Source organism: Thunnus thynnus, chromosome 9 (genome assembly GCF_963924715.1).
Source record: "Thunnus thynnus chromosome 9, fThuThy2.1, whole genome shotgun sequence".
NCBI lineage: Eukaryota > Metazoa > Chordata > Actinopteri > Scombriformes > Scombridae > Thunnus > Thunnus thynnus.
Genome location: NC_089525.1, coordinates 30,177,945 through 30,205,764, shown reverse-complemented (window position 1 = coordinate 30,205,764; position 27,820 = coordinate 30,177,945). Strand labels below are relative to the sequence as shown.

The 27,820-nt window shown below is 41.6% G+C and overlaps 1 protein-coding gene across 3 annotated transcripts in view; it reads right to left on the bottom strand.

Moving 5' to 3' along the window:
* ppargc1b (peroxisome proliferator-activated receptor gamma, coactivator 1 beta) overlaps positions 1 to 27,820 on the bottom strand; it is a 109,891-nt gene that overhangs the window by 8,579 nt on the left and 73,492 nt on the right. For all 3 annotated transcript variants that reach the window (XR_010929760.1, XM_067600014.1, XM_067600015.1), the window contains 8 exons: positions 22,868 to 23,068; positions 12,166 to 12,291; positions 7,623 to 8,682; positions 7,047 to 7,092; positions 3,234 to 3,298; positions 1,380 to 2,043; positions 701 to 758; positions 159 to 277 (listed from right to left, as the gene is read on the bottom strand). Coding sequence is in view for 2 of the 3 variants with exons in the window: in XM_067600014.1 (XP_067456115.1) it covers positions 159 to 277; positions 701 to 758; positions 1,380 to 2,043; positions 3,234 to 3,298; positions 7,047 to 7,092; positions 7,623 to 8,682; positions 12,166 to 12,291; positions 22,868 to 23,068 (2,339 nt within the window). In the remaining variant the exon portion in view is untranslated. The remainder of the gene's footprint in view (positions 1 to 158; positions 278 to 700; positions 759 to 1,379; positions 2,044 to 3,233; positions 3,299 to 7,046; positions 7,093 to 7,622; positions 8,683 to 12,165; positions 12,292 to 22,867; positions 23,069 to 27,820) is intronic.

Below are 27,820 nucleotides of genomic sequence, written 5' to 3'. Positions count from 1 at the left end.
CCCCACACACACACACACACACACACACACACACACACACACACACACACTGCAACTCATCTCAAAGACAAAGTTGGTTGTACCCTTAAAAAAAAAAAAAAAAAAAAAAAAGTTCCAATATGTCCTCTCTTCACACTAATCCAGATCAGGACACTTACTCGTTGCAGATGATGACTTTGCAGTCCTCTGCTTTGCCGAAAACCTGGAAGCGTTTCCTCAGCATGTTCTGGGTCACGCTGCTTGGCAGGTTGTGGATGTAAAACACCTGGCAGTTGTCCTGGCAACAGGGAAACCATGGCAACAGTCAGGACAAAGGACAATACAGAATACAGACTGACGTGGGAACTGAAGCAGGGAGGCTGAGTGTAGGGTGGCATCCTGAGGCGCAACACTTCAGATGCCCCAGCGTTCATTTACATGCAGTCTGTTATTCTGATCTTGCTGCAATATGCATCCGAAAATACATTATACCTTATCAGTGTGAGTATGTGTGTTTACATATCCAAAACTGTGTATCAAAAAACATCCTTGGATGTTTTGGGGCTTAATCTATTTGCTCTAGGTGTGTTTTTAATGCCAAGGCCACGGGTGAGCTCAGGGAAGTTTTTTCTTTTTTTGATTTTAGGACAGAAAAAAAGTTTCTTTAATTCGACAGTAGTGCAATATGACAGAGACGGTAGAGCATGAATGTTCTCTGTACCTCGTCAGACTTGGCTTTGTTCCTCTGCTTGTCGTCAGGACAGATCTCCGAGTTCTCACTAAAGGAGGACGAGGAAGAAAAGGAGAGAGAGAGAGGGGATGGTAAGTGAGATAAGGATGGACACAAGGTGAAACTGAAATGTCAGACATGAGGAAACAGGTGAACTGCGGCAAAAAAAAAAAAAGGAGAGACTTCCTCCCTCCGACTGCAGTATTGCTTCGCTCTGTTCGTCGTCCTCTTTTTTTTTTTTCTCCTCTCTGTCATCGTCTTTCATGGACCGGAGTAATATGACTACTGACCTTATTCTATGTAAGACAGCCCAGAGTTACATAGAGAAAAAAATCTGAACTTCACTTGAATTCTTTAGAAAACAATAACACAGTTAGTTAGCTGCGTCACTGCAATGTAACATAAAAGACCTGATATGTCTGTTATTTTGGGACCTTGTGACTAGGGTTGGGCGATATAAGTTCTGTCAGAGATGCTGTATGTAGTATGTAGCACAATATGCTGAGAAACCTCCACTAAAGAGTCCTAAAGAGATGCCTGTATAGAGTGTATACATGTCTAAAATGCTTCCTTCTCTGCATTGCACTGTTAATCTCGAATCGAATCTCCTTGACCCACATCTTCACACCTCTTCCTCCTGCTTCTAACACCCATTGCCTCTCTGTCTCACCTAGAGTCTGTCTTGCTGGAGGGGGAGTCGGGACACAGGTGGAGGATGGGTGAGGGTGAGCGAGACGCCGACGAGCGCTCCGCCTCTTCCTCCGAGGCCGGCGGCGTGGCAGCTGCCAACTGGCAGTTGGACGGCGGCAACGATGAGATCACAATTGTCGCTGTCTGCTGCTGCGGTTCCGCGACCTCCGACAACACCAGCCTTTCCCCGTTCTCCTTGCCGTGTTCGTCCGCCGATACCTGATCATCGGCCGCCTTGGGCGGCGCCGGGCTGCTAACGCCGTCGCTCCCTCCCTGCGCCTGCAACATGGCGCCGAGCATAGCGGCGCTACGCTTGCGGCTCTCCCCGAGGCTCAGCACGCAGTAGTCATGGTCGCCGAAGTTGCGGTGAGTGTCGCTGTCGCCGGCTTGGCCCATGCGCCGCAGCTGGGCGTACAGCTCCGTCTGCTCCGGAAGCTTCCGCTGGTGGTGGGTGCGGCTCAGCCAAGAGGAGCCCTTGGTGGTGACGTTGGCGTTCGAAGCTGCGTGGACAGACTCGCCGCTGCCCCCACCGTCGCCACCGCCCGCTCCTCCTCCTCCGCCACCACCGCCCTTTCCTCCCTCTGCTGGCTTGAAGAGCTCATCCTCCACGGGTTTGTGAGGCGGGGTGGTGGGAGGGGTGAGACCTAAGGAGGGGGGAGGAGAGATACGCAAATGATCAGGATACAAACTCCCAAACTGCTTTGAATTATCACTTCAACTCCTTAAAATGATCTCATTCTACTGTGTTATGTATCTTCATCTGTTTTGCATTCTATGTCCTCCCTATCTACGAAGGCAAATTTCCCTTTAAGGATAATATAATTGAGGTTGAACTACTGTCAGCCGTGAGTCAGCAGCTCCAGGAGATCAGTCTCCCACTTATAATTTCCACACCATATCAATTCCTTATGTTTGGAAACCATAATTGCTTAATTTGAATTGATGATCAGACCGCGATATCACTTCATTCTAGCAAATATAACAACCTACAGTACGGGACAGAAGTAGCCTGAATATATAGCTGTTGGCATATAAAGACAGAACAACATGTTGACTATCCAGACCGGTAAAAGGAAACTTTCCCTCCTTAAAGACGTCACAGATTACAAAACAAAAACATTTTATTTCACTGCCTGGTCATGCAGATATTCTTATTGTTTTGCATCAAGGTTTTGACAAACCTACTTTCAAAACTCCTGCTGCCAACTCAAAAAAAAAACAACAATGAGTAAAATTGTGTGTTGTGCTGCTCAAAACACGTTTTTTTTTATTTAATCCACAGAACTTTCAACAGCTCATCAGAACTATTTCTGTGGGAAAGAGAAGCTTTAATAAGAGCTGTTCATTCTTTCAAAAATAACCACGGCGTTATTTCTGGAAAGTTGTTCTGCAATGCTTTGAGCACCGCTAACAAAATGTTATTATCCCTGAGGTGGCACCAGAGAAACCTCATGCGCAGATATTTCAAAACCTTAGCGAATAAAACTAAAGCTCTCTGCACAGCTAGATAAGTGGAAAACAGTCTGTTGTGTGAACTTTAAAAGTTTGAACCCTCCATTTTTTATACTAGTTATGGTCTGCAATAGCCACTCAATGCATTTACATTCTGTAATTAACTCTCTATGTATTAGTTTTCATTGTTAGAGTCCTCCACTGAGCTGTAAAGGCGTTTTCAGTATCTTATATTAAAAACACTACTACCTCTTACTTCTAATCCCAAATAGAATAAGATTTGGTCCCACAATCCCCTTATGACTGTAGCTTTAGAGCTGCAACCAGCTGACATCAGCTTAGATCCAAACAAACAAACGAGTAGACATGACGATGTGTTTACCTGCCGTTCCACACAGATCCACACTGAGCGTCTGCTCAAAAGGCTTGGTGCTGTACTGGGACTCTCTTTTTGGTGGAAAGAGAGAAACAAACAGACATGAAAAAAGAAAAGAGAGAGAGAGAGAGAAATTAAAGTTTGCTGCGTCATGTTGGAATCTGTTGCAGGTTTCAAACATTCACGTCAACAGGAATCTAATAACGGCCTTAAAAAGGCTCTCAGTAAAAAAAAACTGCACAGTTTCAGCTGATGTCTGCTGAATTTGAATTATGTTTCTACCCTGTAAACGCTACTGGCATTTCTCGGCTCTCCTCGTTTCTTATCACAACAACCATATGTACTCGGCTGTCCTCTCCCCTATTCTTCTTCTGCTTTCTATTTCTGGCTGTCTGTTTCTGTTTCTCCGGTTGCCATGAAAGGCAGGAGCAGTGCCGAGTGGATTGGCTTCAGGCGGGATATTACTTACCCTCCGCAGAGAACAGGGGGGGGAATAAAATTTAAAAAAAAACAAAAAAAACAACAGTTTTTTTTTTTTTGGTGAGCACTTCAGAAGACAGATTCATTTGAAAGATGGACGGATGCCAGAGGTTTGTACAGGAAAAGCATTCAGCTTTGTGTGACTGGTCGGAGCTGGAGAAGTTCCAGCGTTCGGAGGCTGGATGGGTGGGGAGGTTAATTTGGAAAAGTAAGAGCAGCGAGGGCACTCTGTCTGGCACAGATTAAAATCTGAGTAAGCCAGCCAGGGGTCCTGATTCATTAAGTACCTTGGAATAAAAAAAAATCTCTGAATTTAGATCTAGTTTATCTTATTGCGAGTTCGGACTAGAATACAGTCTTATGAGATTATTCATGACACGACTGTAAACCATGCTTACAGATATGCATTAAAAATCCATCCAAGCTCTCTTTTTGGAATATTAAGTCATTTTTTTAAATCATTTTGCCCATATTCTGACTCACTTACAACTTTTTAGGTTCAAAGTTTCAAAATCAGGTCTGATCCAGATGTGCTTCTAGTAAGCTGAATATAAATATATAAATTAACACCCCGCCGACGACAAATTCCTCAGCCAAACACTTATTACTTAATCTATGAATTATAGACTACTGCTAGATTTTGAAGTGTTGGGATTATATAACCGAGACAATGAAACACAAATACCTAAATAGGATCAAATCAATTAGCGCCGAATTTTCAATATTACAGCAAAAGGTGATTAACTCGTTAATTTGCATGTTTACAGGCGTTATAGATTAGTATAGCCGGGAACGATCCTCTGCTCCTTAATGGAATCCGTCTCTCATTCAGTACTCATAAATAAACTATTCTTATGATGTTTAATGCATTTCCTCGGCAATGTGGAATAATAACTCACGCTGACTCTGTTTTGAACTTAACGTCGAGGCTCTTAAGTGTGGAAACTCAACCTGGAAAAACAGTCCCGCTATGTTCTGCTGTTATGTGTGAAAAGTTCATACAAATACTGGGATGATAAAGTAACTGCACCCAAAAAAAAAAAAAAGGAAAAAGAAACAACAAAGTAATCTCAAGGATGTGTAGGGTTATATGCTTATATTATAAGTTATTTTCTTTGGTCGTCAGAATCTACATCACAACATAACTAGGTCACAACGTCGCGACTTTTCTGCTAAATTCTGCAGTTGTTTCTCTTGTTATTGAGATTTTCTGGGTTTAAATGGAGTTCTTAACACAGCGCTAAATGTATACAGTGTTGGGTGGAGTACTGAACATCTTTACTCAAGTAAAAGTAAAATTACCGTTTGACAAACCTATTCAAGTAAGAGTATAAAAGTACTTGGTCAATAAACTACAAGTTACTTTGTGTTTTAATATTGTTTCGTGTGTGTTGTAGGCCAAAGATCTTCATAAGTAATTTTATGCAAGTCAAGTCTCAAGTCTCTTTTTGGAATAATAAGTGTTACATCCGCCGCTGTGCAACATGTTTATTTCTAGGGAATGCACTTTGCTTTGCATATTGATTATGTCTAATTTAGCTATTCCTGTTTAATACATTTATTTTACTAATCTACATGTAGGTATTGATAAGACCACTCTGTATCTGTTGTTATCTTCATATGGACATGTAGCCAATCAAATCGCTGTCTTTGATATGAAAGGTGCTGCATATGATTTGGTTTCTCCAATAGGACAAGCACCCAATACAACATGCTTATTCCTAAAGCATTTATGAACATAATCTTTACAACCTAAAGAATTATTGTGGCAATAACATGGGAGCAGCCCATTGTTGAATGAAGTAGAGTAAGCCTACAGTGTATATATAGAGGGAGACCTTTGCAACAGGACTGTTTTATCCACTCACTCAATGATTGTTCCCTGAATAAATGACATCTGGTAGCCAGAGTGAAAGCCGAGATCAGTTTCACTATTATATTTAATGAATTCAGCATCAGGCTATACTGACTATAAAACAAATACCAGCCAATGAGAATTAGAGAAAAGACATCAAGAGGAAGTCATGCCCTGTGCAACGAGAGGATTCTGTTAATAAATCAGAATCAATCTGCTGATCGTCTGACTCAGATGTTCATACATGTGTAGCTACGTTTATTCTGCTTAGACTAGATACGCTTTTAATACGCCGTGAATGGAAAGTGAAAATATTTCTGCCGGCTTGTGAAATGCAAGCTGCTTTCCAACATGGCCGCCAGTGGCACAGAGTGCAGTTACTGGATTTGAGTTACATTAGTAGAACTGAATCTTATATTAAAAAAGGTTTTTGCCTGATTTTCTCAATTCTTGCATTCGCCCAGCTCATTAATATCTGGCACAAGCATGTGTCTCTTTGTACCGCGAGGGAGACCTGTTAAATCTCTCCTGCGTAACCGTGAGCACACAGCTTAGATGATAATTAGCTGATAATTTCATTTAGTGTAGCAAAGTGCATAATAGATAAAAGACTACTTGTAACGAAGGTAGAAATGGCAAATGTAGAGAAGTTAAAAGTAGATTAATGGCCCTAAAAATACTTGTGTAAAAAGTAGTTGTAGTACAGTCTTAAAAGGAAACATGAAAAGTTAACTTTCCTAAAAAAAAAAAAAAACTAAAAAAAACTTTTTTTTACTGAATTGTGTTACTTGAAACAAGTCAATAATAAGCAGAAGGTGTTTAACATTCCCACCTATTGCCTGGTATTGGTTGTGAAGTACAAATATTCAGCTCTATGAATTTTAAATGAAGGCCCAAGTGTAACTTTTCATTATAATAAAAGGCACGTTTGCTATTGCAGGATTTCCAATGAGGCATCTACTGTTCACCTGTCAGCCCTGCAGCTGCATATTTTAATGCGAAACAGAAAGAACAGTGTGATTTCTGGAGAATGGTGGTTTAGCTATAGCTAATATTTGTTCACAGGTAAATGTTTTATTAATAGTAATCAATAAGATGCTTTTAATAAGTATGTTTATGATGATTTGATTATATTTGCAAAGTTAATTGCACCACATGCCGATGACGTTCTGCTCTTAACTGTAAGTTTAGTGAACTATTGATGCATTTCGTCTCTGTTTCTGAGAGGAATTGTTCGGTAAAAGTACATCATCGGTCTCTCTTTAGCTTGTAAGGCGGCTGGTTTTCTACATCGTGAACAACCCAAACAGCTGAATGAGTGCCGGGAAAAAAAAAAAAAAAAAAAAGACATTCACAAAAGAACGCTTCCACATTTCTCAGCAGTAAGTACTCCTCTACCGCAGGCTAGATGCTGCATGAAAAATTGAGTACTTTTTACTACTGTATGATGAAATACAGCAGGTACTTTATATAGAGATGCTCACCCTGTGGACTTGGGATTCAGAGGCAGACAGAGGCAGGCTCGCTTTTCTGCAATCAGAAATAAAAAAAAGCCAGTCATGCACATGCATTAAATTACATACATGCCAAGAAAATGTGTCTGATTCTTCTTAAAACGATATCGTTTGGCTGTTTGTGTGTTTGTATCTTTGGGCTACGTTCAAAATGCAACTGAATGTCTCAACTCTGATATTTTTCCCATCTCATATGTGACTCAGATCTCGATAATCAGTGTGATCAGTGCTCAAATTTGGAGTTACATGGATTATGTTTTAAATTGGATGCTGAGACATGAGACCTACAGTACATTTGACTTGTATTACGACACTTAACTCTCAGAGGACATTAAGTAAATCCTCCATCATTCACTTGTCACATTTGTCATCGTTTCAGTGCTACAGCAGCCAAAAAATGGGCTAAACTCATATTTTGGGAGTTTTGTTGTTACTCTCTGTCATTTTATATAAGATGGATTACAGTTTGAGTCATCCGAATAAGATATGTTACAAGCAGCTATACAATATTGAATATAAAAGTGTGAACAGTAGCCTCGGTCTCACCGCTGTGGCAGCAGGGTTTGGTCGGCTCCGTCGTACCGGCGCTGCAGTCGCCCGACGTCAGCTGCTCTGGCTGCTTCTCCGTCGTGGTTCCCCCTCCGGCCTGGGTCGGCAAGAGTTTGACCCCCGCTCGTCCCTCTTCCCTCTCCTCCTTGTCCTTCCCCTCGCCTTCCCTCGCCCGTCCAGGCCTCAGCCTCTTGGCGAATCGGCTGGGAAAGGAAGCCAGGCGCCGGGAGCGCCGAACTGAGAAGGAGCCGCTGTCCTCTGCGATCTCCTCGGGGCTTTGAGGCGCCTCGGAGGAGTAGTTTCTCCTCTCGGGGGAGGAAGAGTCTTTACGAAGCTCAGGTTTAGGGGTGGAGGAGCTGGGGGAGTGGGCTGGGGCTGATTTAGCCGAGGCAGAGGGAACAGATATTCCTCCTCTGTTGGGGCTGTGGGAGTGGGAGTAGGGCGGGCTGTGCAGTCTGTAAGGCTTGCTCACATCGAAAGAGCTGCTCTGCTGCAGGAGCTCACGGAGAAGGGAGTTGGCCTTCATCTCCCTCCGCCTAGCAAAAGGGAGCCTCCTGGGGGCGCCGTTGCCTGTCCCAGCCAAACCCCCACTGGTCCCGGGAGCGGCCACCAAGACGACTCTGCTGTGAGAGTTTGTGGCGGCCGGGCGGGAGGCCTCGGGTCGAGCCCGCGGCCTGGAGAGGTCGCGGTCTTTGCGCTCCCAGCCCTGCTGCTTGCGCGTGGGCAGGCAGTAGGTATGCATGTACTTGATCAGCTCCACCACCGAGTGCAGTTCTTTCTCTGAGCTGAACTGAGGCTTAGCCGGCTCAGCGGCCACGACGGCCGCTCCCTCCACCTCGCTGCTGGAAGACTCCTCCTCCTCCTCTTCCTCGCCTTCTTCCTCCTCGTCCTCCTCCGACTCACTGTCCTCGTCCTCTTCTTCCTCTTCGTCCTCCTCCGTGTCGGGAGCCGCGGCGTCCTCTGTATCCTGGGCGGTGGTGAGGTGGCGGTGGAGCTCGGTGCACAGGCGGCCGGCTGGACGTACCGCTCGGGGCTTCCGCTCCTGAGGGAGGTCGCTCTGATGGTGAGGAGATGCAGACATACTTAAAAACACCCTCAAAATGTAACAAAAACATTTATAATACAGTCATCTGCTGTCACACATTCACAGAAATTTGTTTTATTACTGAATAAAGAGAAATATTGCTCTACAGCACCAGTTTTCCCTGCTTTGGCGACGTACGCAATCTCAAATATGTCAGTGAAAATACAGAAGCATTGAAGCAAATTGACGTTTGTCTGAACTGTCTATTAGACTTCAAGAACTTATCGCTGCTATAGCAAGTTAATGATAGTCTGGGGGTGAAACTACCTCCAGCAACCAGCCGTTTCAGTCTGTCTGGTAAGTTATTTGACTCTAGCTCACATTTAATTGGGGGGTTTTCCAGCTTGATTGATAAGAAGATTGAAAGATCCCCTCCAGACATGTTTTAAGATGTATATAAAATACTCTGCTTTGAATAATAATTTGTGTCTGATATGGTTTTTCCCACAAAAAAAAAGTTCAATTATCTTGTTAAAATCCTTAAAATTACATTTATTCCTTCTCCCTTATTGAAAATTTCAGAAGTCAGTTTTCAGTTTGTGTCCTGGAGGCTTCAAGTTTCCATATCAACGTTTTGTAAAATGCATACTAAACCAGGATTGGCTTCCAAACTATTTGTGATGTCACAAATCTTTGCTCATAGGTTCGCCCCTGAAAATTGGATTTTTAATGAGCTCAGAGAAACTTCCCACTTTCAGGAGATGAATGTGAAAACAGCCTTCAAGTGTCAAAACTCTGCACAGTGAAGCTCAAACTCTGCACAGTGGAGAACGACTTAAAGAAAAAATCTACTCCTAAGTGTTAAATAATGTATGTAAGGCTTGTTTTCATATTTTTACAAACTTTCACTGAAAGTCACTTTGTTTTATCACAGGAACAGATTGATTTCACTCTGATTTTATGTCACTTATCCAGGTGTTTTCTGCCCCGAGAGGATGGATTGATTGATTAACTTTATTATCCCCAAAAGGGAAATTAATTTTGATGGTAATTTGTAGTGAAGACGGCTGTTTTGTGAAGCTCAGAAAATGCTTCTACTGACAGAAAAGAAGACAAATTAGCAGCTGCTTATGTGCCAGTCAAAGTTCTTAAAAAAAAGTATTGATTTTATAACATAGATTTTTAAAATTAAACACATATTTTGAAACATAAATTGAAAGTCCTGGTTAAAAATGAAAAATATATATTTTTTTATTGAATGCCCAGATTTTTTTATTAAAAAAAAGAAAGAAAAGAAACTAATGTAACTGATCTGCAAGGACTTGTTTGTGATAAATTGCTGAACATTTTTATCCTCCTCTTTCCCTTCATCACCTTTATGTACTTTATCTTGGTTAACAGAAGGCCTTTAAAGCCGAGACAAAGTACAACACATGTCGTGTCTGCGTTACATTCAGGTCTATCTCAGCTTCTACCAGTGGACATCGATATAAAATGGCAACTTGAGAAAGAAGCCCTCGCTCTCTGACTTTGAGGAACTGACACTAAAACCTAACATTTACTATTGATGGTGTTTCAGATTAAACATTTGTCATTTTCTAACCAACTGTGCTGGAAACATCTCATCATCACACTGTCTCCGGTTGTTCACGGCAACAAGAAAAATGAACCGCTGAAAAAAAAACAGAATCAGACTCATGAGGACACGGATGTATCTTCAATTTCCTGCCCCTTGGATACATGAACACGCTGAGCACGCGGCGGTATACGTTACTTCCGACTTTGTGAGGGATGATTCAGCGTGCAGCTGCAATGAAATGGCTGATTCCATATTACTCATACAGAGAGGAGAGAGAGAAACACTGTGATTCACTGTTGCCCTCTTGCCCTGTCAGTCAATACTCCCGCCATCTGCCACGCTACTAAAGCTCACACACAGACACACACACAGCCAGTGACAGCGAGGTTAGTATGTGTTTGTTTGGATATGGGGTTTGGCTTATCCCCACGCTGCATCCTGCAAGTATTTAGTATCCTCCTCGCTTGAGCCGGAGCAGCAGGCTATGCGAAAGACTCACCGTGTGTTTTATGTTTGTACAAGATAAATGACCGGTGTTGTAATCAATGACCACTTGAAGCACAATGCTAGCAGCGATCCAATTACTGCTAAGTCATACAGCAGTAGCCACTGTAAATGTCCTCTCTTCCCCAACACTACATCTATCATAAGCAGCAGCCGAAGGTCTCCGCGAGCTTGAAGGCCTGAAGAGTTTTTACTCTAAAATGAGATATCTATCATTCGGAAACATAAAAACTGTTGTTGTCGTTCCAGCTGGACTACTGCTGGCTGGACTTTGAGAAAGTTTTGCTATTTTTTTCCTGGACCTCTGAACGCTGTATAATGAGAATTCAAGGCCTGTCAGAAGTAGGGTTTAGCCAGTGGAAATTCAAAAAGGCCAGGCTTTCTTTAAATTTTACAACAATTTTATAGTCAATTTCTTGTTGTCAGCGAGGGGGAAAACCCTCTCAAACTGCAATTAAACCTTTGATGATGCTAAAACTCTCCCCAGAAAGCGTATAAGAAATCTAATAAGATTTCTATCAGTGGGATCAATGTTGTTTAAGACAGGTGTTGCAGGTTTCACCACATCTCTGCACCAGCATGTAAAACCACCTATATGATGGTTCTGACTGGGGAAGATTGTCTTCATGGTTCAAAGAAACCAATGTGGACTGTTGGTGTCAAAGTCAGACACTTTGTTCATCCAGCCATCAGTCCTGACTCTCCTCCCTGACAGCTGACAGCCATACTGAGAGAGAATCAGCCATTATTTATATGACCACAAGAGGTGACTTGTCAGGAAAATGTTAACATATCGTAGGTCGCTTCAAGCATCTGAACAAACAACTGAGACTCTTGCGGACAGGTTTGGATGTCTGGATAATGCAGGAATGATTTATAATAAAATATTAATGTCTGTTCTATCTATTAGTCTGACGCTAACTTGCAGAACGAGTGCAGACACCTGTTTGAAGGACTGCCTTCGCAGCTGCGGGGGATGCTGACGACTGCAGGCTCTGAATGCAAAAGTGAATTACTTCAGCGTTAACTCTCCACCTCTGAGTGGAAGTGATGGGGAAAAATCCAATTTTGTTATCTCGCCAGCCTTCAGAAGACACAGGGAATGAGGCAGTAACTAGTGAATCGAGATGTGTGAATGTCTGGGGTTACAACAGAACAAACTGCTTCAGTTCTACTTCACAGTCTGAAGAAGAAAAAGGCTGGAGCTTTGATACAGGATAAATAGATGAGGGGAGAGTTTTAAAATGCGCACTGGTAGCCAAGTGTTTACTGCACATGCCACATAACTGCAACATCCCTGGTTTGACTAGGGACCCTTGTTGCATGGCATAAATGCCCAAAAACATATCTTTAAAAAAAGGTTATAAATCACATGAAACTAAGACTTCAACAAGCTAATTCTGCCTGTGTACACACTGGGTTTCATCCCTCACCTTAACCAGAGGTCTGACTGGCCGTAGGTGCAAGCTTCTGTTGCTATAGCGATGCCCGTTGACACCATCTTTGTGTGCATCGATGCCTGTGGGCACGTTGGGAGGACTCAGCAGCAGTTTCTTCAGCTGGTGAGAGAGAAGAGGGTAAAAAAAGACTTTAGGCTGCAGACATGACATGGTTAAAGGGGACATATTATGCACATTTACAGGTCTATATTTACATTCTGGTGTATATCTTTGCATGATGTGCCTTGGCAGACATCCAGCAGCTACAGAGGCTACATAAACAAATAGTAGTAGTAGGATTTCACTTCTTTTTCTCATTTTTTACTCTAAATGTAAACTTTTCAAATACATCTGTACATATTCACACCTGAATCTGATTCAAAATATGCAAGTGGACAATGTGAACAATAATTGGAACACCCCTAGCAACAAAGGCTACCAATGGACGGCCATTTGTGGTCATGTGTGAGCAATTTGACGTCAGTTTGAGGAGGAAGTAGATGCAACTTTCAGAGCAGGCTGAAGCCCTGGATTTTGACTTTCAGGGAGCATTTTTATATATATCCACCTCAAGTTTTGGACCCACTGTTCAAGTCAAAGGTTTAGGATTGTTGTTTAGGATGTTTAAGTTATGGCATGAATACAATAAATACAAGCATAGAAATAAAATAACTATGTCTGTGTGTTAGATGATTGGAGGGGGAGGGAAGAAAAGGAATTTTGCAACATTTTACCCATTTTATTCAGATGAGAAAAGCTGAAAAACTAAGACCGGTCAGTTGTGAAATGAAAGCGTCCACCATTTGGCTCTTTCAGCCTTTCATTCCAATTTCTAATCTATATTCTGTCAGCTCTTAACATCCTGCAGATGGATGTTTGTACAAGGGAATAATGTGCAGAGGAGGCCACGAGGTTATGATACTGTACATTTATCACATCACTAAAGCTGACAGCTACATGGCACGTTCACGTTTTCTATTAAAGAGCTGGATTCAGTCATTTCTTTCTGTATAATAACAGAGCATATGACTTTAGCTCCTCCCTTTCGCTTCCATTCTTCCATCTTGTCTTTCTATCAGTCCCTTTATGTTTTTTTTAATCTTTTTCACCCTTCCTGATGTCTTGTTTGCTTCTCCCTGTCTCCTCTCCATCTTACTTTCCTCCCCTTTCTCGATCACCTATCTCCAACTCTTCCCCCCAGCTTTTCTTTAATCCTTGTCTTGTCTTTCAGCTCTTTTCCTGTTTTCATCCATAAATCTTTGCCACAAGCCATCCCCATCTCTCATCCTGCGTCCTTCTTATCTCCATCCACCTTTTACACCCATCTTCATCTTAACCTGTGTGTTTTAAAACCGACTCTGTCCTCTTCCCTCTCTCTGTCCATCCCTCTCAAATATTTTCCTTCTCCCTCCACTCATCCTTCCTTCTTCCCATCTTTTCCTTTCCTTCAGATCAAACAGGAAGCAGCGATGAAGATGCAACAGAAGGAACAGAGAGCAAACGCCTCCTGAATCCTTCCCTGGGTATTACCTTTCAAATGGATATTAACACAACCGCTCCTCATTCCCCACTATCCTTTCATTGCTTTTTCTCATCTGTCTATTCATCCATTCATTCCAGTGCCTAGCTTCATGACAGGGCTATCAGCTGATATAAATCAGCTTAGGGAGAAAATCCCCCGCTAAGCTGTGCAGCGTTTGCTCCAGGAGAAGACGATGTAGAAAATACAGATGTGATAGGATTCGGGATTGGAGCAGTGGGATGTGCTGTACCAGGGCTTCCCAAATGATTTACAGCAAAGGGGCCCTGCATACAGAGGGTTCACTTAAGGCAGCCATATTGGAGGTCATCATCTCCCTGAGCACCTGATTGCATTTCTAAACATATCCGTCCTTGCTGAGGATGAATAAAGCGATTGGATTGAATATGATTTGGCCATCTTGATTGAAATGACAGACTACAGTTTGGTTAATTTTATTTGTTTTTGATAAATGATACATCTCATTGTGTTCAGATAAACAGTAGAGGTGTCCAAGGTTCCAGAGGTAAAAGTCTCATCTATTTTCTTGGTAACTGACAGTTGGAGGACTTCCAAGGTTTAGAAAGGACATGAACCTCTCTTGGCTCAATCATCAGTACTAAAGAGGGGCATGTGTGTTAGAAATATGTGTTTTTGATAAAATGTGGAGGTTACATGACTGTACATAAAAAATACATATTAAATCTGAGTAAGAATCATCCAATCACCAAGCTTGAAAGTCTGCTGTATGTGTCTCTAATGGTGAGTAGAAACTTGAAAATACTTCGACAATTCAGTTCAATTTTGGATGATATTCCACTTTCAACTTCCAGTTCGCAGTATATGGATGCAGAGGCAGAACTCCTCTAGGAAGAACACTGATAAGTGATGAACAAAGGGCGGACTGTTGTATAATTTAGCTACCATGGTTGTATATTCTAATGGTCTATAACATTCTCTGGCAGCTGTGGTTGTAACTATAAATGTGAATGATGTTGCTCTTGGTCTCGCTGTCTAACTTAGACTCTGAGTCCCATATATATGCATATGTGTGTTCAATAAACTCTGAAAGACAGTTAGCTCTTTGTGAATCCATCTTTACTACAGAAATTCCACAACGGTTACTATGGTTACTTTAGCTTATTGTAACTTCCGCACTGATTTCATGTGGTTAAACTGTTGACATCAACTGTTTTAACAATCAGAAACAATAATTTTCTGTGGCCATGGTATAATTTCAACTTGTTAGCTAAACAAATTCATTCATTGATTCATTCAACCACATCCATCCTAACCCTAACCCATAACCCCAACCCTAACTCATAATCCCAACCCTAACCCATAACCCCAACCCAAACCCATAAACCTAACCCCAACCCTAACCCATAACCCCAACCCATAACCCTAATCCTTACCCATAAACCCAACCCTAACCCATAACCCCAATCCTAACCCCTAAACCTAACCCTAACCCCACCCATAAACCTAACCCCAACCCTAACCCATAAACCTAACCCCAACCCATAACCCTAATCCTTACCCATAAACCCAACCCTAACCCATAACCCCAATCCTAACCCATAAACCTAACCCTAACCCCAACCCTAACCCATAGCACCAACCCTAACCCCAACCTAACCCATAACCCCAACCCATAAACCTAACCCTAACCCATAACCCCAATCCTAACCCATAACCCCAAACCATAACCCTAACCCCAACCCATAAACCTAACCCCAACCCTTACCCATAACCCTAACCCATATCCCCAGCCCTAACCCCAACCCTTACCCATAACCCCAACCCATAACCCCAACCCTAACCCTAATCTTTATTTAAGCCTCAAGAATCACTGAGGTTTCCATCATTTGCAATGATGTTGAGAGAGTTAAAAGGAAAATATTCAGTTCATCAAACTTAGAGGACAATACTCAGTTTGAGATCATATTCTTGAATCGATTGAATCTACCTCAACAGATTATATTCACTTAAAATTTACCTGTAAAATAAGTGAATTTCATATAATAAACCACACAAGTGAATAATGTTTCTGATAATCAGGCCTGCTTGTTATATATTTAGACATTATATTTGACATCATCCATTGGACCTCAGCGATGGTGTCAGAACATCTACAAATATACATCTAACCTGCCGACCCAGGTCTAGTTAAACTTTATGTGGGGAACTACATATACAGTATCTGACAGGGCCTCTTAATACAACTTTATAGGCTTTTTAAGGTTGGCATACCTCTTTATGAGTATGTAATGTGAAACATGATAGAGAGTACGGTCATCATAAATCAAACTGAAGCTTTTTAAGGGAAAATGCATAAAAAGGTGCTCCCTTGAAAAACATACAACTTTATTGTTTATAATGGCGGCGGTTCGCCATTTAGGTTCTGATCATTGTCTAGAGGTCATAGCTAAACCACATTTGATTTACAACACTATCACTGTATATTACTGTACTGTAATGCTTTAATGAGTACAACATTACCACCCGACAGAGCTGGCTGTAACCACAGAATACTATGTGGGTCAAATGACTGAACGGGACGATCGCCCGCATCGCTAATGGGGCTACCGCGGCCCCTTTGTGGGCAAGCCAACTTGGCTCAGAGTGTGTGATGATGCTCCTCTTAGAGTCCCATTGAGGAAAGTAAAGAGGAGACTGAAGGTTTGTGTCTGTGTGAAACATTGAAAACCCTCCGTTAGCATCCGGGCCCCTCAAACACTCTACTCTACTCTACTCTGCTCTACTCTGGATGACTTCCAGAGCTCCACTGGCAGCATCAATGGAGGCCTTGTTCTGTGCTGGGACACACACTCGCATAGATTAGAAGCAGGGATGCATTTGCAATTACACATGCATGAATGATACACATGTGAAGAAGAACAATGACACATAAGTAGAGAGATGCACACACAATGACGTGGAGGTGAATGTCGACCCAAACACAAATTATCAGGAGAAGAAAACACTCATGAGGGAGCAAATACAGAGGGACAAGCAAACTCAAAACAGGAAGCACATGCAAATTAACACATGACCAGTACATAAACACACAGAAGTTGACAAGCACCTACACAAAAACAGACACAGCAGAGACAACAGAAACACTTGCATCTCCAGTTTTTGGTAATTTGCAAATAAGTTTAAAGGCTTATACGAACAAACTACTTTACCACAGTTTAATGTAGTTATACATATCAGAAAAATCATTTTAACACGTTATAATTAGTGTTATCAATCAGAATGATAATTCAATATACTGTATCTCCTACAATCTGACTAGTAAGAACAATAATTCAAGTTATGTCAACATGTGACTTTATGGCATGTAGATATATCTGGAAATATAACTTTACCAATCTTGAGTTTGACCAGATTCAAATTACAGGCATTTGCAATTCATTTATGACTAGTCAAGTATATATATGTATATATACATATGTATATATACTACTCTCTAACATCAGTTTGACTAGATGATAATTAGTGATATCTACTAGATATGTATTTTGTGTGCAAACGTTTAGGTATTTTCTTTTTGTTTTAATAAGTATAAATAAGTAATTATAATTTTTTTCTAGCACATTCATTTTTTGTTTTTATAAAATCTGTATGTTAATATGAGTGTATAAATTAAATCACATTAATGAAAAGAAAAAAAGAAATGTAATTTAATTTAGAATTATGACGAGTTAATATATTTAATTAAATTGACTAATAAAAAAAATTAGGATATCTCCAGTGTTAATCCAATCAAACTAATACCATTATAAACAGACTGATGTATGTACATGAATAGACACACACACACACGCAAACACACACACAGAGGTGACAGCTTTGCCTCAGGGAGGTCATCTGCAGTTTGACTTCACACCAGTAGAGGGCATCACCGCACTCGAGGCTGAACACATGAGTGACAGCAGTCATGTGACAGTAAACCACTCAAGTGATGGAAACAGGGGGATGAAGCACACACACACAGACACACACACACACACACACACAAAAACACACATCTGGCAGCTCCAGTAGAGTAAACAGCATAATGTCATTACACCAGGCTTTTCTGTGTGAGTGGAGAATGAATGTCAGGTTGCTATTTTTGATACTGATAGTGAACGCAAATTGGAAACTGAGTGAGGATGCGGGAGGAAACGATTCATATATGCTGAAGTGGAATATCCTGCTTTCTGTTGTCAGGTGTCCTGGAATTGATCCTGGAATTACTGGAGCATCACTGAGTTTTGAAATATTGCATTGCACAAGTGAATCATTCCATGAATCGGGGGAATATGATTTTAAAACTTTTACAAATGAGTCAGTTTATAGGAATGAGACAAAGAGAAGAAGAAACCAGATTGGAAAACATTAATAAACGTGGCAGAAGAAAAACACAGGGTCATGAAAGAGCTCAGATTTAAATATAGGTACTTACAGTAGTGTAAACAGCAATTACTATAGATGGTGTAATACTACAGTAAGCGGTTGCTATAGGTGAGTAGTAATCATAGTGGTGGTGTAGTTATTAGAGAGGATACAGTGATCCCTCAGTTTAAAATCAGGAAAAACTGCAGAATTGTTGCTGGATTTTGGACAAATTGTAGGACATTTTAATTAAATCCCTACTGTCAAATGCTTGCATGATTATTTTAAGTTGACTGTAAGTGAAAAAAAAAACAAGTGTCAGTGTTCCTGACATGTAAACGCTAATATGCATCTCATAACTTCGGATATATAAGAGTCCACATTCCCGCAGAGGGACAGGAGGCTTGACTTATATTGGTAGTTATAAACTTGCTGCCTGAGGGGTGTTACCCAGATGACGCCCATGGGAGAGGATTTCAGAAGTTGCAATAGAGACAGATGCAGAGGTAGAAAAATATAGTAGTAACAGCCCAGGAGCAGCAGCAGCAGCAGCAGCAGAAACAGTAGGAGTAGTATGCAATTTTGTCACAGAAAAAGGAGGCTGTGTGCATTCGAGGAAGGTTTTCGGAAAAAAAAGTGTTATCTTGCCAGCTGTCAGAGGAATGAAGCAACAACCGGTTGACTGAGAGCCATGTGTCTGGGGATAGAAAATACTTTTTCAGCTCTTGCTCTTACAGTATTTGTGGAAAAACAAGCTGTGGTGACACGTGCAGTGCTGCTCCAAGATAAATCATGAGAGGCTCCTACAGTAGCTACTACTGTAGTCATAAAAACGGCAGGATAAATTAACCATATTTACACTTTCTAGTAACATGCAGCGCAGCAGCAGTTAATCACTAAGCTGAGCACAAGCTTATAGTTTATGAACTAAAAGCCTAAACTTTTGTTATTTTTAGGTTTCAGGTTTCAACTTCTATCTACAGAAACTTCACTTCCATCACAGAATTGACTTTGTGCAGCTTTTAAGTAACTGCAACGCCCATCTGTCCCCAAACGCCACACCATTACTTCCCAATCTGCTTTGTCAAAGTCAAATTGCTTCCTGTTCCTGTAGGGTCTCCTCCCCTTAATCCTTTCATGGTGTGAAAACTGAGATTTTCTGCAGTTTAGGAAAATTCTGAAAGACTGAAAGACCAAGCTGACAGCTGCATGATGGAGAGGGTTTCTGACTTATGCCATACTTGATCATGTTCTTTTCAGTATATACCGTTAAGTGGGTATTTTCACTTTTTGCCTGTGACTCACTGAACCGACCCAGTCTCATTTGACCTTCTTGCTAGATGGAAACTGGCAGGTGTAACTGATTAACCACCCTGCCATCAGTCTTATTTTGACACAGGTTGACTGATAACCAAGGAGTCCTCAAGGTTAAACAAGGGCAGAGCAGTCATGTGTGAGGTTGGCAATGTTTTGCAACACAACAGCGAAGGCGACGGCGTACGGCGGCTCGACCTCTCGGTATCGCTGACTTGTTGTTTTGGAATAAACAATACCTCCATGGCATTTAACATACTGCAGCAACAAAACCGGTTCTGTCACTGTGTCCTGTTTGCTGTTGCCATGCCAGCTTACTGTGGACGCACACTCATGATTATCACTGCGAGGCTTGGCATGTCTTTGGCTTCCTAAACCACCAAACTACCCTGATTCCTGCACTGAACCATCTAAGGTCAATGAAGTCCTTATCATTCCCACCAATTTGGAAGGAATGTCCCTTTCCCCTGGTCATTTTTCTTTCTAATGCCAGTCAGATCCTGTGATGCAACAAACAGTGGTGCACTCTCAAATAAATCAGAGATCAGAGGGTCAAATATGACAGATGATCCTGCCTCCGTGATCCCACGTTAACTGGTTTTTTTTGGCCACTTATGGGCAACAGAAGAAGCTGTAAAACATCAAAGAGCGATACTCACTCTCATTTCAGCACTGTCTCGATCTGCACCGATTCCCCAAGAAAAGATCTGGCTTTTTAGCTGCTAAATGCTTCACTATGTTCAACAGCTGGTTTTTAACTTTTGTCTGTCTGCAGTTTGGTGCTGGGCAGTAGGTAACAGAACTTTTTTTTGGGTGAAAAACAGCTACCTGCTGCACCTGGAAACAATGCTGATGGGAGCCATGAGACTAGTTGTGTGCCATAAAACCAAAACAATAAGCTGAAAGTCGCTAAAACGCTCAGTAGAGCCGAGGGGACCTGCAGAGCGGGGTTGTCACTACAAGTGACATCTTTCACATTACAAGTATATAAGACTCTCAACACTTATGGGACAAATTTAGATATACATCTTAAATGAGTTTCTGCTGTGACCTTAAACCAGTAAAATAGATATATATGCTGCTTATATAATATGCTTTACTAAATGGTTGGATTGGCTTTGAAACTTATTTTAACAACTCTTAAATTTGGGTTTATGAAACCTGCCGTATGACTTCTTGTCATTTACTGCATAAAACATAGGTTGTAATTTTTGTAAAAGCATTTATTTTTGTTTTTCTCTCTTACACTCAGCTCACACCATATTAATCACCATTTATTTGCTTCCTACCAGCCTAATGAGGTTATTAACCCCTTCAAGCAGAACTCTTTTTTTGGGGGGAGTCCTGCTTCTCACAGTTGGCTTCCCTTGAACTTTAAGTGTTGCTACACATCCGACCTCCCTTTTCAGAGCTTAACAAACCTTCACTGGCAGACTTGTTTTATAGTACAACTCGGTGTGTAATTGCAAATGGGAAGCCGGTGCAGCTCAGTGAATATTTACGCCGTAGGTATTCAGCCAACCGGCATGACACTCGAACGCAAAACAATAGCATCTTTGTAGGCTGCTGCGAAATCACGGTGCACACAAGAAAAACCCTGTAAACAGCCCGTTTGCTATGAAATTTAAGTTAAATTAAGGAAACGGGCCAGATTCATCTTGACAAGAGCAATAAGGCCGCATTACAGCTGTAATCATAAGTCGTTTATTGCGGTGAAACAGCTTCCTCATTCGATTATACTCCGGAGCCGGGTACAGGCCTGCATTCTTCTGACACCGGAGTGAACCGACGGGGAAAGTAGGGCACAATATTCACTGTAAAGGGATACGGAAATTTGTTGTTCCAGATGAGATGGACGTTTAGAGTGTTTTTTGGGAGGGGGGGGGGGGCGTTGCTCAGGTGCAGGCCGGGGCTGATAGCGGGGGGAACAGAGTGAGGACAGAAAAACAAGTTCCTAGAAGTCTGATTCAGGGAAGGATAGAGGGGCCCAGGCAGAGAGAGAGAGGCAGCCAGCAGCACTGTGTGAAAAGAGAAGAGGGGATGAAAACAAGCAAACACACATAAACTAGAGCACGTGCTGGAAGACCACACACACACACACGTTTGGATGTCTATATTTGTGAGGACTCTTAGCTGTTACTTAAAGCTAAACCTGACTTTTAACTGACTTTATCCACTGCCTTTATTCTAATCTAATTTATGGAACCTTCCTGTTTCAACATGACAGCGCTGTTGTGCACAAAGCCGGGTCTATTAAGAAATAGGTTTCCCAGTTTGGGTTTGGAATAACGTGACCAGCCTGCATAAAGCCTTGACCTCAACCCCATCTGGCACCTTTAGGATGAACTGGAACGGCGAGTTATCGACCAACATCGGCGGCTAATCTCACTAAAGCTCTCGTGGCCGAATGGGAGAAAATCCCTGCAGTCGGCTTCGAAAATGTTGTAGAAAGCCTGAAACCAGAGGAGTGGAGGCATGCCGTGGTTTAGAAGTGAAATGTTTAACTATCACATATGGATATAATGTTTGGCTGTCCGAACACTTTTGGCCATGTAGTGTACATCTTCCTTAAAGCTCTGCTGAACAGATCTGTTTTCTAATTTTTCATTTTCCCTATTTGATAACCTAAATTAAACACTGTAAATGATTATTTTTATATTATTTAGATAGATATATTGGTACTGGCATTTGAAATTGTAATTTCTGTGTCATTTATTTAATTTTAAGTTGTCAAAAATACTTATTTTTGGTAAAATCCTACTGCTACTTCCAAATTTCAAACTAATTTAGTGCTGACCTAATCTATCTGAAAAGTAATTAAGTTCTTATGTTACCCCAAAATGAAGTTCAGTCCCTCAACACACCCTTTGAATAAAGATGAGCAATATGTCCTCACTCTGGAGGATTTAAAATCTTTTTTTTTCTGTTTTTTTAAGGACAAGTGGTCCTTAGAAATACAGAAATACAACAAGGCACACACACACACACACACACACACAAACACAGACAGACAGGATGAAAGGTTACTGTGTGCCTCAGCGCCCCTGTTTTCCTGGAGTTAAAGGCGGACTTTGAGCCTCGCAGGCCGACAAGGGGGACCATCAAGGTTAGCAAACGCGACACAGATTAAGATACTGGGGAGAAAGAGAGAGGGAGAGCATGGGAAAGGAGAGACACAGCGTGGTGGTGGAGGGGGAGAGAGGCGGCAGACGGTGTTTGAAGCACGTATTAAAAGGCTCCGCTTCAACAGGTGGCGGTTTTTGAGCTACTTGTGAGACTTGTGATGGTATTTGAGGTGTAAATATCAAGAAGTTAAATGGGGGGTAAAAGTTCAGGTACGTGTTGCAAATGTGAGGTTGAGGGACCCCGGGAGAGTTGGAAATTAGTGTTCTGATCACAGGTTTCTCTCCATTTCATTTCAGTAACAATGTCCAAGAAGAACTGCCTCGTCACAGGAAGTATAAAAGCTGTTCTTACTAGAGATGGGTCCTCTGTCTCGGCCCCCAGTGACTGGCTGAAGTCCTCCGCGCTGAGAGGAAGATTGTCTTCTTCTTCCTCTTCCTGGTCGGGCTCCTCCCCCAGGGCGGGGAAGACGGAGAGCCCGCCCACCTCGGCATCCACCATGCCGTCCAGGCTGTCGGTAAGAGCGGCGAGCAAAGCCGCATTCTCCTCTTCTATCTGGGGGGAGTCAAACAAAAGAAAATGACAACTCAAATAGTACGATACAGTTACAGAGAAGTACAGTCTGAGATGTTTAGAGCATTTCTAAAGTTACTTTCTGATTAATTTGCTTATATAAGGGAAACGTTCGATCCCTGGCTCCTCCAGTCCGCATGTTGAAGTGACATCATTAGAAACACTGTAAAGCGCTTTGGATAAAAAGTGCTCCGTCACTCCTGATGAGCAGGTTGGCACCTTGCATGGCGGCCTCCGCCATCAGTGTTTGAATGCGTGTGAACTGGTGAACGTCGGTTTGTGCTGTAAAGTGCTTTTAAAGTGGTCGGTAGACTCGACAAGCACTATATAAAAGCAGTCCATTTACCCTTTACTATCTTAAGTCATTACGCTTCAAACAAAGTGCTTGTCAGATCATCAGCTGACAATTTTTGTCACTTTCTGTAGCTGACAATCTGACAATCACAGGTGTGAAAGCCAGTATTAAACTTCTCTCTCAAGCTCCCTTTTTTCCCCCCATTCTTCACACAACTACTTCTGGCAATTTCTGTGTTTCCAAAGAGTTCAACACTACAAATGCATCTGACAAAAGATTGCCTGAAAGTCTGCAACATTACCCCCCCATCTGAACAACGATTGTGTCTCGCTCCTCTCTGAGATTGGAGGGTATTGGCCCGGCCTTTCAGAACAGCTGTAAACACTTTTACCTTCAGATGAGATCAGATGAAACTTTGTACAAACCGGTTTGTTTTGAGCCTCCTCCCGGGCTTTACATATCAGAAGTCTGTAATGTTTGCTTTTATTAGAAACCCACTCCTCCTTGTTGTGGAGTATAAGCGATATAGAAACATTTATATATAGCTTTGACATTAATTACAGGAGCTTTTCTAGTAAAGAAAAAGCTGGCAATTATCTTTTCTTATAACCCAAAATATCTTTGCATGCTGGTCTATTTCCTCTCATTTCTTCCTGCATGATGCTATAAAACATTTTTGGGAGGAAACACAGCATTTTTATTTCCTGTAACATTAATTTCCTCCAAATGAAAACCACTCAACAGCTAATTGGACCCCAAACACCAAAATCCCATAAATCAATAAGAGCAGTTTTATTTTTAAGGAATACCTTTACAGAGAGAAAAGTCTTGTGCAGTAAATACAAACTAGTCGTTTTGACGAAATAAGATGTGAAAAATGCAACTGATATCGCTTCACTGTCATCAACAGACATGGAACGTCTGCAATGCGCGTGAAATTATTGTCTTCTGCTGACAGAGAAAAGGAGACTTTAGGAAGTTTGTGTCATTGCTAAATCCCCCTTCTCCTCATCCTCCTTCATCAGCTGTTATTCATTAACATAGGATGGTGTGGCTCTGACCTTTAACCTCATTAGAAAAGAACAATACACGTGTTTGCTGAAACAGGACTTTTATCAACGACCTGCCTGCATTGTCCACCGCTCATATGATTGAAGAGATTCCATTCCCCTACCCCACCCCCCCAAAAAAAACTACATTCTTTGTGCTGAATGCTTCAATTTTCAAGCATGAAAATGATAAAAAAAAATTGTAAAGATACTTGCTAATAATGTAATTTCAGTCCAAAAAAATGTGCTCTTTTTCTTCCCCTCCGTCGCTCCGGTACATCCAGAGAGGGGGTTGTTTACTGGTTACGGAGCTGCTGCCATCTTGCTGAGAGCGGAGTCTGGTGGAGAGGTGATAGCACGGCTGGCCTACGGGAAGCCACCGAGCTCCATTCATCTGTCTCTCTCTCTCTCTTTTTATCATCCGGCTCTATCTCGGCTGCCAAACTATTTATTATTTCATTTACTCTCCCGTCTCTCAGGCTCGCTGCTGCTCTTTCACTCACAAATTCTCTACGAAAAAAACGTATGCATGAGTAAGCATAATTTAACTGGGACATAAAAATGCTGATTTTTCTGATAATTATATTTGGGTTTAAGTTAAATATGTTGTTTTTTTGTCCATCTTACATCATTACAGGTATGGGTTTGAATCCAGCTTCTGATACGTGGTTTTAACATTTCCTATTTGTACATTCAAAGGCACTAATGGATATTACCTGATTATATTAATTAGATTACAAGGAATTAATCAGATTAATCAGATTTCCTGGATAATAATTAATTCAACTGTAAATGGGAAAGAAACAGACACAGCAAAAGAGAAAGACAGAAAGTTATATCAGTGACAGATAGAAGGCAGTTCAATTGTTTATTTGTCAATATACATATGATATATATCATTAAGGTAATCATACAATTACCTTAACCTTGTGTGTGTTTCACCTCTGTCAATTTGTCTCTCTACACTCTCCAAGGTTAAATGAAGTCCTACCATGCGATCACACACACTAATCAATCCCTCCCGACATGGGATTAGATTCCGATACGTTTACTGTAAATAAGTGGCGTATTGACAGACGGCAGAAGAGAGAGAGAGACAGAGACACGACGGGGCTTCATCTGTCTGCTTATCACTCTATTCATTACTGTGTGTTTATAAGCCAGCGCCGTCTGACCGTCTGCTCCTCTGTAAAAGTCTGATCGATAAGATATCGGCTAAAATATCATACGGTCGGGGAGGAATTTGGGTCGGTGGGGTTGGTGGGTGGCGGCGGAGGTAGCTGAGAAAAAAAACAGAACCTTCTTTCTTAACATGTTATGTATATTTCCAGGTCTATATTTTTGTTTTGGGGCTTTACTGGAATATCTTTGCATGATTTACGGGAACATAACTGCTTATTTATCTTATACTGAGCCTTTAACGCAGCCCCTCAGTTCAGCCTCTGTCTCAAACAGTGTGTATAAAAGTAAAACTATGTGTACCATCTATAAAATATAGCTTCAATTAGTTATGAGAGTGAGCAAAAGAAGGCAGAATCCCGTCAAAACAAGAAAAAGACGCATGAAAAGTGGAATTACGAGAGCGAGAAGCGATTATGACGGGAAACGTACAGGTGAGAGACATAGAAAGACAACGAAAGAAAGTCAGATAAAGATAGAAAAGAGATCAAGAAAGAGCTAGAGACAAGACAGAAAGTAAAATAGTCAAAGTATTTGAGAAAGAAAGAAAGAGAAAGATCAGAAAAGGGATTAAATAACAGATAAATGTGTCTGTTTCCGTGTCATATCTTCCCTTTTGTCTTTCTTCTTGAAGTCTTTATCGGTCGAACGTTGTCAGTAGCAGATCCCGTTAACGAAGCGTCTTGTTGTTGCCTCTTTCTCATCGAGATTATGTCGTCAAAACGGTACCGATACCTATTACTGTTAATGTACAGTAGAGCTTTCAGTCTGTCCAACTCTGTCTCTGTCTTGTTCTGTGTCGACAGCAGGAAGACAAAGAGTCACTCGGACGTCGGCTAATGAGAATCGAAATAAGAATAAAACCTGAAATAGACACAGAGTATAGACACAGACAGTGTTTAATTCACCTGCACCTCCCATCATGCTTTGCCTGTCTTCATTTAACCAATACTCTATGGTAGCATCAGAGCAATTTCCACCAGCAGAGATGCATTACATAGCCGATGATCTGGACTTAAATGCTACTTTATCTCTTTGTTGTTGTTTTTTTTTTATTCTCGAGATGCACTCAATTTAGCCTCTGTAATGGGACCACCAGACATCGCCGGGGCTGGAAACCTTTAGACGATCAATGATCCGGAGTCGGCTTTCAGATAGATAAAAATAAGAAAGGTATTCCCTGAATTCATCGAGCCGATACCGAAGCCTCTGGGATTTCATTGGCGCTCTTAGATGCGTCGGGCCGATCGACGCCCGCTTCCATCATCATGTTACAAACAGCATAACTGGGAATTACTTTCTTGGCAACGACCTCTGAGACATGCTGCATGTTCAGGCTTCAGCACAGAGATCAGGTGGAAGGTGGGGGGGGGGGGGGGGGGGTTGGCTGTTGGAAACTTTGGCTGTTCAACCAACTGACCCCGAGGCCCAGATTCATTAAAGGTTTGTGCGGTTACGAGTGCGCCACATGCGTTAAGTAACCACATCAAGATAACATGTTCATCACTGGTTTTGCCAAACGACATGAGTCAAAAAAGAACTTCTGCTTTTGCTTAGTCATGCATGTGTATGCATATACATTTAATTAAACAAATATTATGATGTGGTCATACTGTACATATTTACTTTGCTGGTATAATAAAGCCAACCAAATCAAGACTATTATTATCTTGGCTGGCTATTCTTCATGCTTTATAAAAAGAAATACTCTGATGTAATCTGACAAGTGTGACATTGGGCACATGATGAAATCTCCTTAGAAACTTAGAAAGAACTTTTTGATGCTGCTGTTTGGATTCTGCATCTCTTACTAAATGTACTGAAGGACGGACTGCACAAACATATCAAAGAAGAAGACAGGAGTCGTTCTAAAGACCACCCTGAATCACCAGTTTGAAATCCCTGAGCATCACCATAGCACTGTACCTCATTACTGGCACAACACCAACTCCCCAATTAAAATTGTAAAGCATACGTTTAACAAGTATCCTGAGCAACAGGTTCAGCTACTCAGAAAGGCTTCTGTCAGTGCTGGAATATTGATGTTGTGTTTAGGGTCCAGCAGCATGTTGTTCCTAAATCAGATTAGACCCCAGAACTTTCCAGTTATAATGGGGCTTCAGGGTGCCAACTCTGTGGATTAGCCTTAAGCCGGAAACAATCTGATCTTGAATTTGCTGAAAAAGGAGGTTCTGTCCTTGTACACGGGTT